At 33.8% G+C, this 15,160-nt stretch overlaps 1 protein-coding gene and 1 pseudogene across 1 annotated transcript; both read left to right on the top strand.

Annotated features, from left to right (window-relative positions):
- The first annotated feature begins 456 nt into the window (after nt 1–456).
- On the top strand, nt 457–1,540 carry LOC113769063 (major allergen Pru ar 1-like). The gene is made up of 2 exons (XM_027313546.1): nt 457–640; nt 1,242–1,540. The coding sequence occupies exons 1-2, from the start codon at nt 457–459 to the stop codon at nt 1,538–1,540; spliced, it is 483 nt and encodes a 160-aa protein (XP_027169347.1).
- A 9,958-nt stretch (nt 1,541–11,498) lies between these two features.
- LOC113769064 lies at nt 11,499–14,439 on the top strand (annotated as a pseudogene).
- Nucleotides 14,440–15,160: the final 721 nt, after the last annotated feature.

The raw sequence follows: 15,160 nt of genomic DNA on the forward strand, positions 1-15,160 counted from the left end.
AGATTCTAAACAAACAAGAAAGTATATAGCATAAGAAGAAAGAGAAGGAGAAGGTACAGGAAAAGGAAGAAACATGCCTTGAACTCTGTCCTGTTTAATGTCAAACTTGCATATGTCTGACACTTCAAGCATTTTTCCTACCGAATATGCTGATCCATGATGATTTCTTCAGGAAAAAATGTTTGACTTGTCAATATAGTGGCCCTTGCTGCCTCTAGCCTTCAAGAAAGACATGCAAACCAAACGAAAAATAGAACAATATTGGACTGATTCCTGAATAAGGTGTCCTTTCATTTGCCAAGGTGCACATATTTGCCACTAGCTGACAATTTTTGGCAGAAAATTTCTCCATAGTTCATCCATAAATAGCTTCACCCCTACAATCCACAGCAGCACAGAAAAACTCCCAGCTTTCTAAGTTTCTTTCGATTCTCTTAAGAAGAAATTTCTATAGTCATGGGTGTTACAACTTTCAATGAGGAATATACTTCCCCAATCGCCCCTAAAAGAATCTTCAAAGCCTCCATTGTAGACTCCCACAATTTAATCCCAAAACTCATGCCACAAGCCATTAAGAGCATTGAAATCACCCAGGGTAATGGTGGAGCAGGAAGCATTAAGCAAATTAACTTTGCTGAAGGTAAGATTACAAGGCCATTCCATTAAAGTACTGAAAGCTTTAGGAGTTCAAACGCTACTGTCCTAGCTAGAAAACAAAAATTGTAAACATCTCAACTAGTTGTTACAGTTTAATAAAACTATTTATGATCTTTACTACAGTCATAGTGCAAAGAATTCTATAAAGTAGACCGCATGATGCTTACTAGATGTTCAATATATACATATATATATAAAATTTAAATAGATGTGATTTGTCATTGATCCAAACTCGTCAGTATAAAATTAATATTTGCATTAGCAGTATAGAAACAATTTTTGACTTTACAAAAAGTAAATTTGCAGATCGAATTTTCAAGAATCGTGTATAAGTTTGGATAGACGTGATTTGCTATTCATCCAAACTCACCAGCATAAATTAATATTTGCATTGACAGTGTAGAAATGATTTTTGACTTCACAAAAGGTAGTTTTGCAGATCGAATTTTCAAGCATCATGCTGTATAAGTCCTATACCTTCTAAACCCTTCAATCGGACAAATATAATGTACTTTCCAGAATTTATTGCTATTTTATTGAAAGCTACAGCCACGCTTGTGTTTGAAATTGTCAATGCCTTGCAGGCAGCCATTTTGGATCTTTGAAGTACCAGATTGATGAGCTCAATGAAGAAACTTACACCTACAACTACACATTGATTGAAGGTGGTGCATTGACAGAAAACCTTGAGAAAATCACTTACGAGGTCAAGTTTGAGCCAACTCCAGAAGGTGGTTCTGTCTCCAAGGTGACTAGCAAGTACTACACCAAAGGAGATTTCTCACTCAAAGAAGAAGATATCAAAGCAGGCAAAGAAAAAGTTGTGGGAATGTACAAGGTTGTGGAGGCCTATCTCATCGAAAATCCTAATGCCTATGCCTAATCATCTTTCAAGACTTGCTGATTTATCTCTCAATTTCCAGTTCTTTTCGTTTGTGGCTTTTGTGTGTCTTTGATTTGGCAATAAGGATCTTTACTGTTGTAATCCTCAAGTTTCACAAAACATGTTTCACTAAATTACTAATGATAGCAATTGCTCGTGTCAACCTGTTAATGATCAAGAAAATTCCAACTTTTGAATTGCATCGAATGGATCGAAGATCCCTTAAACCCTTTTTTTTTCAATTACAATAAATAACTGTTTATCTCACAACACATAGGACGGTGAGAGTTTATAATGATTGGATTGATCCTGTCAATGACATATTTTATCCGAGTCATATTGTGTAAATAAATAGTAAATTTGATCAGTTGGACCAGCCCTTGCTGAATATGATACCATAGACAAAAAATGATGAACACTAAAACATTATTCTGGTCGGTATTCAAGACAACAAAGGTGATCAAATTGCAGAATCGGAAAAGAAAAAAAGAAACACTTCCAGATTGAACTCTCCAAATTGCAATAGCCAAGAAGTCCGATCTGAAAAAGCCACATAGAGCGAATGCCTTCTAACACTAATCACATTCCTTAACTGCCCTATCCGGCTACCACCGCAGGAAGAGGAAAAAAAAACTATCATAATAAACTCTCCGTCCAAATTGTGGACAAGTCCTATGTGGAAAGATCAATTAAGCTTGAAATACCTAAAATCAATGTCTTCTAAGATTTAATAAGTCCTGTGAAAAAAAAAAAATAAGAGACCGTTTACCTTATTATGACCAAGTTTTGGAAAGGGTTAATTTCATTTTGCTCTCTTGAAATATACTCTAAATCGCACTTTTGTCCTTAAGCTAGAATTCGGAACACTTTGTTGCTTAAAATCTTAAGCTCATTCCACTTTAGCCCAATTGTTGAAGGACTATATAAAATTGCTGTCACTGTGTAAACGGAATATTTTGATTTTAGTTATAAGGTAACCAAGAGCAGCAACTATTCTGTTAACTTTGGTACATTCCATTTATAGTGGACTAAAGTGGACATGTATAAGATTCTAGGAAGTAAAGCTTTCTAACTTAAAAGAATAAAAATTAGGGAATAGTTCAAAGGTGTAAAATGGAATTAACACTTTTGGAAACTATGACACTATTTATCAGTTGGAAACCTTAGCTCATGCTAAAATTAATCATTCCAACTATAAATAACACATCCATGGTAATAACAGGGAAAATCTTAAATCAAAAAATCATTAATTTTAACAAATGAAACTTATAATGCAAAAAGTAACTCACCTTCCAATTTGTCTTCTTAAGATTATGGCCATCCTGTGGCACAGTTTATCATAATAACAACAAAACTAGCTAGTGGCTGCAAATGAAAGCAAAAACAATAAAGCGGGTAAGATAGGCAAAGTATGACTGGCTTTTTTTATGATTGATCATGGTATTTAACTGGCCAATGATAAGTTTAAAAACGAATTAAAACTCTCAAAATTTCCATGCATATACAGATTTCACAGGAGAGGCATAATTAGAAAGGTTTTAGTAATCAAGTAAGAAGCAAAGAAAAATAGTTGCAAGTAGTGATATATAAAACTCTAAATTTCCAAGAGGTATGTATTGAAAAAAAGAAAAGAAAATCAGTTGGCTCCAAGAAAGAGAAAGTTCATTAGCCTGATACATCAAACACCTCTACAAACAGTATGAAAATTAAAAATTGGTGTATACTATATGCTTAGCTAAACAATTTTTTTTTTTGGTCAATTTACAACTTCTACTTTAATCCATCCAGGCAAGAGTCCAATTGAGCCAAAGAGGCTAAAGGGAGTAGTTCTCACCTCGATATCAAAGGGTACACTACTACACATCCTTTAAATTTTAATGTAAGTGCAGATGTTTGAACCCCTGATCACTATATCTATTTTAATGTATCTAAGGGAGGGTCCAACTAGACTTAGAGGAGTTAGAGAGAGTGGTTCTCACCTTTAGAGCAAAGGAGTACATTACAATATATCCTTTAAATTTTATTATGGGTGCAAAGATTTGACTTCCTAATCTACAATTAGACCGACACTTTATACTTCGCTTGGTTGCGAATTCACTTAAGTGAGTTGGTTATGCTTAGCTAAACAATTGGTGTCTGTATATTTGGTTCTACGATATGAACCATAGAACACGAAGTCAGCAACGACAGGATTGACCATTCAAAGGGATTTATTTATTTATTTATTTTTGTGGTGTGGGGTTGTAAAGAAGGGCAGTTACTTACAAGTATGCTAAAAAAGCAAAAAAGAAAACAAAATAGTACTAGTTTAGTAATAGGAATTTTGTAACGATGTTCAATGAATACACGTTAAGACACATAATCACATGTAATTTATCATTTTAATACACACTATTATAATTAATACACCTCTGCATTTAGAAACTTTTTCGAAATAATTACGCTTTTTAAAAAACTTACAGCTGAAATCTCTCTCAACGAGTTAGCCAAACCATTAGTAATATCTGCACTTCCTCTATGAAAAATATTTTTGAGTGCTGTTATTAGTTAATGTAGCTTTGATTCATATAGAATTACGAAGTGCGGGAAGATAAAAAGTCAAACTACAATTTGGGCATTCTAAACCCTCATTCTTCAAAATTTGTGGATGTAAATTAAGGCCTTGTTTGGATTGCTATTTTTTTCAGAATTTTTTTTTTTACAAATACTCCAAAAAATTGTAGTTCAAATTGGCCCTAAGGATCTTTTTTCATCAATTTATGAATGTCCACAATAGTTTATCACAAAAGTAATTTCAAGTAAAGTTTATTAAACTATGTTTTAAGGATAACTTTATGAGAAAATTCTATATATACTGACAATATTTACATTGTTACTATTGGATCCATACAAAAGTTGAATTTTATATTTAAATTTTACATAATTGTCATTCATCTAACATTGACAGTGCAATCACTCTCAGTGTATAAAAAATTAATCCTAATTCTATTGATGTCATATCTCTTACCGCCCAATTTTGGAGTTGTCCAATTGCATTACCTCTTTATGCGGGTTCATGTTCAAGTCATCCAAATTCTGCTCCACTTTTGAGTCATCCAATTGCCCTGTTTTATATTTTGCATGAATATTTCTATCACTTCATTTCTCAAAAATGGATAAGTGCCAAGACAAATCTCCAGATCTTGTTAGAATTATGTAAAGACACAAAAAGTTAAAAACAATAATAAAGGCCAACTTTATTTTTAGTGTTGGTTGTACTACAAAACTAACGAACACTTTTACCCAAGTAAACTTAATGTTCAGATAATAAAGATGTAGTTAATTTTTTTAAGCTCTCATTAAGTTTTCTTCTTTGAAATCAATCAACAACACCTACCAAAGCACATGAAAGGATAGGAAAAGAAGATAATGTATATAGACCTAATATTGATCATAATTCCATCTATAAATCATAATATTACACAACCAAATTAAAGTCAAGGTTCATATAGCTATTTAGTATCTAAACCATGTCATTAGGGAAAATGTTCTATCTGTTAAATCTTCCGGGGATTGGGAGAAACGTAGTTTCGGCCACTAATATATAGTTTATACGCCAAATTTAACTCTAATATTTCGATCGAAATAAATGTGGTCCTCAAAGTTTCTGATTTTTGACAAAATCAAAAAATGGATGAAAATTAAACAATTTTTAATTGTCAAAATCAAATTATCATTAGTGAACAATCTTGACTTTGCCTTTTTATTCCCCCAATATTTAGAATTTGACCCAATGTAGTGCTTCCCCCAATATTTAGAATCAAATGTTTATGTTTTTATGATGAAAGGAATTATGAATCACATTGGAATTGCATTAGTGTGCACTAGGAATTCTTATAGAAAAAAAAGTGAAAATGCTAATTAAAATTTTATTCTATGTATTCATACCACTTAGTTCTCATATTTTTTTAATTTTTTGCATAATTGGTCTCAAATTTGGCATATTATAATTGTTTATTATTTTTCACTATAAATAATTCATTGATAAATTCTACCATTTTTTTACTTATTCATTATTAAACATTCAATGGCATGTCCCTTTGAACTGCAAGCATTATATATTATATAAAAATTAAGTTGATCATCTAGCATTTTTTTTTTTTTTTTTGCATGTCAATAGGTTATAAATTAAGTTTTACATTAAGTAGGTTTTCTTATAGAATTATTTAATAAAATTATCAATATACTCAAACACTAAAATAAGTACTTTAAAACTTTTTCATTGGAGATTTAAATTTTAATTAGACAAAAAGCCAAGGGAAAAAAAAAGGAAGTTTGAAAAATTCCCTATAAGCACTTTGTTTGAAAAATTCCCTATAAGCACTTTCTATTGGTATTTACTTTGATTAGTTAACTTATTGTAATCATAATTCCTAACTATAACCAACACTATATCCACAAGTCAAGCAAGGATTTGTGTAAGATGTACTTAGAATAAAGTTTATATATTAAGTTAGAACTCTCATCTTGTACCACTAACTTTAATTTTATATATTACTTATGTATTATTATTCGATTACTTATAACTAATTTAACGATGTGATGCCTTTTAGTGACAAGATAGTGCTGTGCTAATATAAAGTGCTTTAGAGATTTTTATAAATTTTATATCATCTCAAATCTCCAAGCATAAGAGACCAAAAATGCAAAGTCAAAATTTTTTATTTCATTTTAAGAATTAGTTATTATGATTTTTCTTTAGTAATCCTTGGTTTACCTAAAATCGAAATTTCAGGACCAGAATTATTTTATTCGAAATACTAAAAACAAATATGGTACACAAGCCAAACATTAGTGGCTAAGACTGCATTTCTTTATCTAGAAATTATATACACTAATATACATAGGGCATGTTAAGGTGTCTACGGTTTGCTTTTCTTTCAAGGAATCAACACTTTCCTTTATAAATTGATTTGACAGGATTCCAAAGGTGGCTTCCTTCATTTTCTTGTGTTGTAATAGAACCACCAAGTTAATTCCTCGGAAAACAAAACCAAATAAAACACCTACTTCTTAATAGCTTTAATAAAAAGAGGGCCTCCTTATCTCTACTTTTGAAATCTAATGGATGAGGTTACATGAATTATTTGGAAAGCAAACTAAAGTCAACTTCTTCCTTATCCATCAAGAACTCCTTAGAGCATTAAGAACGAATATTAGTTCCCAAAAGTCAGCAATCATTCATCAGAACAGAATGAAGTGATGGATAAATGACTTAAGGTTTACTTCTTTTAGATGGTTTTATTCCCTTTCTTGTAGCATTATTTTCTTCAAAGTGGACCCAAGAAAGAGAAAATGTTATTCCTGTGATAATTTTTTTAATTCCTTGATAGATGGAAGGAATTCCTTTAATTTGTTCTTTTGCTATAGATATTATTCAGACCAACAATGATGTACCTTCTCCTTTGGATTTATATCACATTTTTAAAGTCCCTAGCCTCTCCATTTTCAACTATACTTCGATCTCAATCGCATATCTCATTTTTTTCTTAATTCCAAAGTTGGTGGTGTTATTTTGGTTCTATGTGTTTGGGCCACTTGGAATTGGAGATTTGGACAAAATATTAGGTAGAGAATTAACCTAAAGAAAATTAATTAAAAAAAAATCTTTAGCAAGCACCCCAAATGTTTTCCATAAAGTCTGTCAACATCTTAAAAAAAAAAACAAAAAGTAACATTTATCTGAGAAAAATTATTATTGTAGCAATTAGGGCTTTGTTTAGGAATCATAAAGATGGAGGCAGCCATCATTGTAGTGTATGTGTAGAATGCACAGATGTGATCAGCAAATGGATAGCACTAGTCTTCCCGCATGGCTAAAAGCAAGTTTCCTTGTCTTGGGTTTTTGATGGAACAAACGATGTTGGATCTTTTGGATTGAGATTGTTCGATATGTGGTACTAGGAAATCTTATTCCACCCGTCTCCATAACCTTGCAAGAAAATTCTATAGTCCAGTTAGGATATTGCACCTTTGGTTGCAGATAATCATTGCATATATATACTTTTCATAGTCTGTCTTTCACAATTCTATAGAAAAATTCAATGCTATTTTATGATATAGATAAATCAGCTCCACAATACGGTAGCTAGTTTCCACTTTCCACAAGTGAATCCCATTTATGGCACTTACTTCATGGTGAGACCACAAAACATAGACCGCTGTTTATAACAGATCATCTCAAAATTTTCAGTGTAGTCAAGGTATTATACTTTCGGGAGATTCTACAATCTCTTGTGAGTATTCGGTATCATATCTATAAGTGAAATTCACTGTTAAATGGTAAGGAAAGTATTATTGACCCTTAAATTAAATATTGTTAAATAGTTAAATTGTTATCGTCAGTGAGAGATACAAGTCGAGGGAATAATATCCAAAAGGAACCATAGAATTTCCCATATTTTTAATAGAATATAATTGGTTATGCTAGTCCAAAATACACCCCTTCCTCTGCTATTATTTCACATGTTAGGTGGCATTTGAAGATATCTAATACCATAAAATTACTCAAGATAATAAGCAAATGTAGAATAAGATAAAGCTTAAAGCTGTGGTAATTACATGTGTTCACTATGAAACAAAAAATCCTTGTGGAGCATGCATCTTTGTCCTCATTTGTTTGGGTCTTTTTCTATCAAGAATGCTCCTAAACGCATTGCTTTCTTGTAGTAAAAGCATTAACAATTCAAGCTAGACAGATGGAATATCCCTAGCTTAAACGACAACAAATCCTCACATGGCTTTCTTTTCATCTGGGGTTTGTGCAGCATTAAAATAAAACAGATCACCCCGAAATCAACTGTGGTTGTTCTGCTCATGTGTATTTTTCCTGTATTAAATTTGGTATTAGGTAGGTTTTGGTTGGGGAATAAAGGATTTCAACAGAAGATCTAAGCAGAATTGGACCAAGTTGGGGCAACTAATAGCCTTGAATATTAAAATGAAGCAAGTCAAAGCAGTGTGATCTTGAGCTTGACTACTGTAAATCAATGTAATATTTATAATTCAAAAGCAAAATGAGCTAATCCAATCATGAAATTTCTATTCGTGCTTTTCAAAACCAATTACCTACAATAGAATTTAAAGACGAAGATAAGTAATACTATTATATATAAAACAAGAACTAACAAATGGTTGAGAGTCATTACCGAGCTACTAAAATTTCTTGACTTAACCAGGTATATATTGATATATCACTATTTGTTATTGGTAATCATTCACATGACCTAGATGGGAAACTTCATAGATCACGCTTTTAGAAGGTATACAATACTTGTAGACTGCAAAAGTGCAAAAGCATAAAATGTAGGGCTAATCGCGCTTTATCCCCTTTAAGTATGGGTCATTTCTCAATTTACCCCCCAACGTTTGTGTTTCCACAATTTACCCCCTCCGTCAGTCCAGCAAAGCAATTGCATTGTTAGAAACTTCAAGATGCCAAAATTGCCATTGGAAGAGAACTGTTTGTTTTGACTGACTAAAATGTCCCTTAATGAGTTATAAAAAGGGATGTCTGATGCTTTTTAGCCTATTTTTTCTCTTTCATGCTTCCATCCAGTTGCAGCCTATTTTTTCTCTTTCATTTCAACAGATTCAACAGCTCCTAAAATTTTTCTTTGTCAACCAAAAGTATCATAAAAATGTCACAAAGTGCTTCAAATAACATTGAAAAATCACCCCAAAAAATGTGTGGATATGGTAAAGAGGCACCATTGTGCACCTCTTGGACACTTGAAAATCCGGAAAGAAGATTGTACTGTTGCTCAAATTAAAATGTAAGAATTTTTCATTAATAATCTATTATTATTGTCTTTAATTTTGCTCTATATATGAATAAGTCAAAAAGAGTTTTAGATAGCTATATTTTCTTTTTATTCAAAACCGGCATGCATGTGGACACTTTTCATGGGTAGATAGAGGAGAGAGAAAAGTGGCTGATAAATGAGAGAGAAAAGATGACCCACAATGACAAAAGGTTCTCTACCTTTTGTCTTCCGAATTTCTTTTTTTTTTTGTCCCATGTGCCAGATGGAGGGAAATTTCCCTCCTCCATTATTCCCGGGTAATTTTGGAAACTTTTCTTTATCCCTTTCATAAACCTAGAGATATGGGTATTTTGAGTTGTTCATTATTTTCTTAAGGGCATTACTGTCTTTTCAGTATTCTGTTTATCTCCATTAGGGTTGACCGTTAGTCTTTGGGGTAAACTGTAGAAAAACAAACGTTGTGGTATAAATTGAAAAATAGCCCATACGTAAAGGGGATAAAGTGCGATTAACCTAAAATGTATTACTCCACTTTCTGATATCCACAGCATCTGAAGCATGGCTGCTTCTTAATTTTTGTTTGCATTGAATGAGAAAGAGAGAGGAAACTACAATGTAAATCAATGAATAATAAACATGTACATTATCTTAGAAAGTGGTTGGAATGGACAAGATCCCTATGAAGAGGAGTTTGAGGAGAAAAAGCAATGGAAAATAAGGCAAATTCATCGCCCTGATGTAGTACTGTGATGCTGATTGAACCTCTGACTTCTAGCATAATGGAATTTTACCTATTTTGTTGACAATTGACAAAGGTCATTGAACACATGTATTTTGAAGTCAAATAGTATAAGCCAATATTTTCCAATAGATCCCTCAAAATCCCATGATTTTCTGTAGCACTGTTTATCCAATGTCACATTCATTGCACATCCAATATATCCAAAAATTGGCACTGGCCATAGGTGGAAAACCTTGTAGGGATAGCCCCACTATGTTGAAGTTTCTTGTTATAGCGGCAAGTGCGTTTTCTCCCATAGCTTTTTTGTTCTCATATTTCAGCGTAGCCATCGGACCATCTTATCTTTACTGCGGCATGCTCCATCCTTCCATGATTCTATCATTACCTTGAGAAGAATATATCATACCTTTTTTCAACAACTTGAAAATGAGAGGACCAATCTGTGTTAAACCTTGGGCCAGTTTAGACATTAGGGATAATAAGTTTAGAATTAATTTTCTATATACTATACACTATCAATTTTGAATAAATGATAATTATACAAAATTTGAATATTCTGAATAAATTGGCAACTAAACAATTTCTTTAAAAGAGTAGGTTTAAATATTTAACACGTAAACATTTGATGAATATCACACGAAATCTAGTGTATATGTCGCATCAATTTTTACTTAGTATGTGTAAAAATATATATATGCTGCAGGTTTACATGGTTCAAATCTGAAAAAGTTTCTTTTAAGGGAAAATATTAAGATTTTCAGTTCAAAGAGTTTTGGGTGCTTTTTAGTCCAAGTTTCTCATATTTGATGTTGACTAATGCAATGCTTAAGAACACTTGAGTAAAGGTACCAACACCAATTTCACTGACATGCTATTATGACATGAGAGACCAAATATGAAGATATACTCAACCACGGCTAATGAGCTAAGGCACCATACCAAACACGTTGAATATACAACTTTGGTGATTAATTAATCTGAAATTATTCAGTTCAATATACCTGAAAATTTTGGGATTCTTTATAATTTGGCAAAAATATTTCCTTGTCGGCAAAAGTAAAATAAAATAGTAGGAAAGAAGATATACTGTAAATAGTCTTAGAAAAACACCTGTTCATGAGAAAGTTTTTTTAACTTTTCATGCATTTTTTATGATTATTGCTTCACCCTGTAAAGATGATTAGAAAGTCTTACGTCAATGAAACTATATAAACTCATTGGCATGGCAGTTTATCACTGTCATCTGCTACCCTTTTTGTTCTTGAACTCCTATGATCTCTTTGCTGTTCTTCTGATAATTTTTGAAATTTGAATCTCTTCTTCTTTTGCTTGTTTCTCGAAAATGGATTGAATTCCTTTGTCAAATTCACCAAAACTTGATACTAGATGATTCCAAGTGACAAACTTTGAAATGGCCAGCCTGCATCTTTGTTATTTAATGATTTTCTTCTCAGTTCTTGGTTCTCTACTTGTAGCATCTCTAGAAGATACTTTATCTGATTCAGACACTCTTCTCAGAATAAAATCAGAACTTGAAGATCCAATTGGAGTTCTTGAAAATTGGACTCCAGGGACTAACTTCTGCAACTGGAATGGGGTTGCATGCTCAAACGATCAAGTTAATATTGTCAGTCTGAATCTTTCAGGTTCAGGACTAATAGGTTCAGTATCTCCTCAACTGTCACAGCTCAGCTCTCTCCAAATTCTCGACTTGTCGATGAATTCTCTAACTGGAATGGTCCCACCTGATCTTGGTAAGCTTCAAGAGCTAAGGCAATTGCTGCTTTTCGCTAACTCTCTCTCTGGGATAATTCCTGCAGAGATTGGTCTTCTGAAGAAGTTGCAAGTTATGAGAATAGGAGATAACTTGTTAACTGGCCAAGTTATACCGGAAATCGGTAACTTGACTGAATTGAGAGTTCTGGGACTTGCATATTGCCAGTTCAATGGAAGCATACCAAAAGAAATTGGAAACTTGAAGCATTTGAAAGCTCTTGATTTGCAGGAGAACGATCTTGATGGTCCCATTCCACCCGAGATCGGTAGCTGTACTGACCTTCAGGACTTTGCAGCATCAAACAACAGACTTGAAGGAAAAATTCCTGCTTCAATTGGAAGCCTTGAGTCACTTGAAATCCTCAACTTAGCCAACAACAGCCTCTCTGGGGGAATTCCGACCAAGTTTGGGTCCAAGTTGCAGTACCTGAACTTGCACGGGAATGAATTGGATGGCCAAATCCCGGTAGAGCTTAACCAATTAAGCCAGCTTGAGGTGCTTGATCTATCAGAAAATAAGCTTTCAGGGCTCATTAATCTATCCAATTCTCAGCTGAAAAATCTTCAGGCTTTAGCTCTATCTGATAATTTTTTGACTGGTGGCATTCCTGGAAGTCTCTGCATTCCTGATTCCAAATTTCAACAGCTTTTTCTGGCTCGAAATAATTTATCTGGTAGCTTTCCCATGCAGATACTGAATTGCTCGTCCCTTCAACAATTGGATCTATCGGGTAACAACTTTCAGGGATCATTACCTTCCAGCCTTGAAAGATTAGAGAAATTGACAGATCTTCTGCTCAACAATAACAGCTTTAGTGGAACTCTGTCTCCAGAGATTGGAAACATGAGCAACTTAGTTTCTTTTTATCTGTTTGACAACATGATTACAGGAGCAATCCCTCTTGATATAGGAAAGCTTCAGAGCTTGAGCATTATCTACCTGTATGACAACCAGATGTCAGGAAGCATTCCGATGGAGCTAACAAACTGCAGCAGCTTAATTGAGATTGATTTCTCTGGAAACCGTTTCTCAGGTTCAATTCCTGCAACAATTGGAAGGCTAAAGAATCTGTCTTTTCTACTGCTGAGGCAGAATGACTTGTCAGGTTCAATACCACCAAGCCTAGGCTACTGCCAAAAGCTTCAAAAGTTGACCTTGGCTGACAACAAACTATCCGGAACATTGCCACCAACATTCAGATTCCTTTCCCAGCTGATCATGTTAAGCCTTTACAATAACTCATTTGAAGGTCCACTTCCAGAATCTCTTTCCCTTCTGAAAAACCTCGGGATTGTAAATCTTTCTCACAATAGATTTAGTGGAACCCTTTCTCCCTTGTCAGGTTCAAATTCTTTGACACTTCTAGACTTAACAAATAACAGTTTCTCAGGCCTAATTCCTTCTACTTTAGCCATGTCTAAAAACCTGACTCGTCTCCGACTTGCAAATAATATTCTCACTGGTAGCATTCCTCCTCATTTAGGCCAGCTCAAGGAGCTCTACTTCCTTGATTTGTCTTCCAATAATCTTTCAGGAGAGCTGGCACTTGAGCTTTCCGGTTTGAAAAAGCTTAAACACCTTCTCCTTAACAACAATTCCTTTTCAGGAACAGTTCCTACATGGTTAGGGAGTATGGAAGACCTTGGGGAACTAGATCTCTCATTCAATAAGTTCAATGGAACAGTGCCAGTAGAGCTTGGCAACTGTTCAAGCTTACTTAAACTCTCTCTCGGCAGCAATACCCTTTCTGGAACAATCCCATCTGACATTGGCAATCTTACGTCTCTGAATGTCCTGAATCTTCAAAGTAACAATCTTTCTGGTCCCATTCCACCAACCATCCAACAATGCAAGAAACTCTATGAGCTCAGGCTTTCTGAGAACAACTTAACCGGCTCGATACCATCAGAGATTGGCACCCTAACTGAACTACAAGTCATTTTAGACCTGAGCAAGAATTCTCTTTCTGGTGAAATCCCTCCATCTCTTGGAAATCTCGTGAAGTTAGAAAGACTAAACCTCTCTCTCAATCAACTAGAAGGAAAAGTTCCATCGTCACTTGGCAAACTCTCCAGTCTTCACAGGCTAAACTTGTCAAATAATAACCTCCAAGGGGAACTTCCATCAACTTTTTCAGGATTCCCACTAAGTTCTTTCTTAGGCAATGATAAGCTATGTGGCCCACCGCTAGTATCATGTCTGGAATCTGCACGACATGGGAAGAAAGAGCTGTCAAATACTGCCGTGGTTGGAATCATAGTGGCCATCGTCTTCACATCAACGCTCATTTGCTTGGCTTTGCTTTATATCATGCTAAGAATCTGGAGCAACTGGAGAGAAGTTTCAATTTCTTGCTCAGAAACTAGTGGACTTGAATACAAAAAGGGAGAGGAAGAATGGGTGTATGGGGAAGAAATAAAGAGTACTGAAGACTGCTGGGAAGAGAACACTTCGCCTCTTGGTGCCTTCACAAAGCAAGCAGATTTCTCCTGTTAACATTCATTTTCTATCTGAAATTGAGTTTGTCACAAATCAGAAAAGAGTCCCTTCTTTGATCTACATCTTATTCATCTAAAATTTTTCATACCGTTGTGTTTTGTAAAATTTCTTCATTAGTTTTGTTCTTATTTTCTTTCATGCTGTACATGAGTCCTGAGATGCTTTGACTTCAGAAACGGAATGTTAATTCAATGTGAAGTATTCATGCTGCTCTTCGTTTTTCTTGGTTTAAAGTTTCGAATTCATAAATTCATTTGTGAAACACCCCCCCTTGATATTAAATAAGTAGAAAGAAATATTTTAGCTATTTTCTGTTGGTAAAAATTACTACATCAGCTCGAAAGAAGTAATAAAAATTTCTTTGCGACATTTTTAACTCTTAGAATTTAATTCTTTTTTTTCCCCAAGTTGGCCGTATGCTAATATTCGTGCTTTTTCTCTTTTGTTTTGTTTTTTATCCATGAACAGAACAAATCACCTTTTTTTTTAAAGACAAAATAGAACATAAACGAATTTAGTTCATAGTACTATTTCAAAAACAAAAACGAATTTAGTTTATATGTTTTGTTGGACAACAGCATGCGTCGTACGAGAAATAATGAGTTGGAGTTTAGGCCAATTTTGGGCTTTAAATGGATCAAATTTAAGCCAATTAAATCAATCTAGATCCGATCCAAATAATAATATCAAATTCAAATGGTTCATATGTTTAACCGTTATCAATGTTCAAAATTAATAGTCCCTCTGTTCTATAATTTGAGTCGTTTTTCAGAAAATCAACTTTTTAAAGGAATATG

Source organism: Coffea eugenioides, chromosome 4 (assembly GCF_003713205.1).
Source record: "Coffea eugenioides isolate CCC68of chromosome 4, Ceug_1.0, whole genome shotgun sequence".
NCBI classification, from domain to species: Eukaryota; Viridiplantae; Streptophyta; class Magnoliopsida; order Gentianales; family Rubiaceae; genus Coffea; species Coffea eugenioides.

Excerpts from the sequence above, each read along its gene's own strand:
- LOC113769063 (XM_027313546.1), top strand. The coding sequence starts at position 457 with ATGGGTGTTACAACTTTCAATGAGGAATATACTTCCCCAATCGCCCCT. Across the intron at positions 641-1,241 it reads GCAAATTAACTTTGCTGAAG|GCAGCCATTTTGGATCTTTG; the intron begins GTAAGATTACAA and ends AATGCCTTGCAG.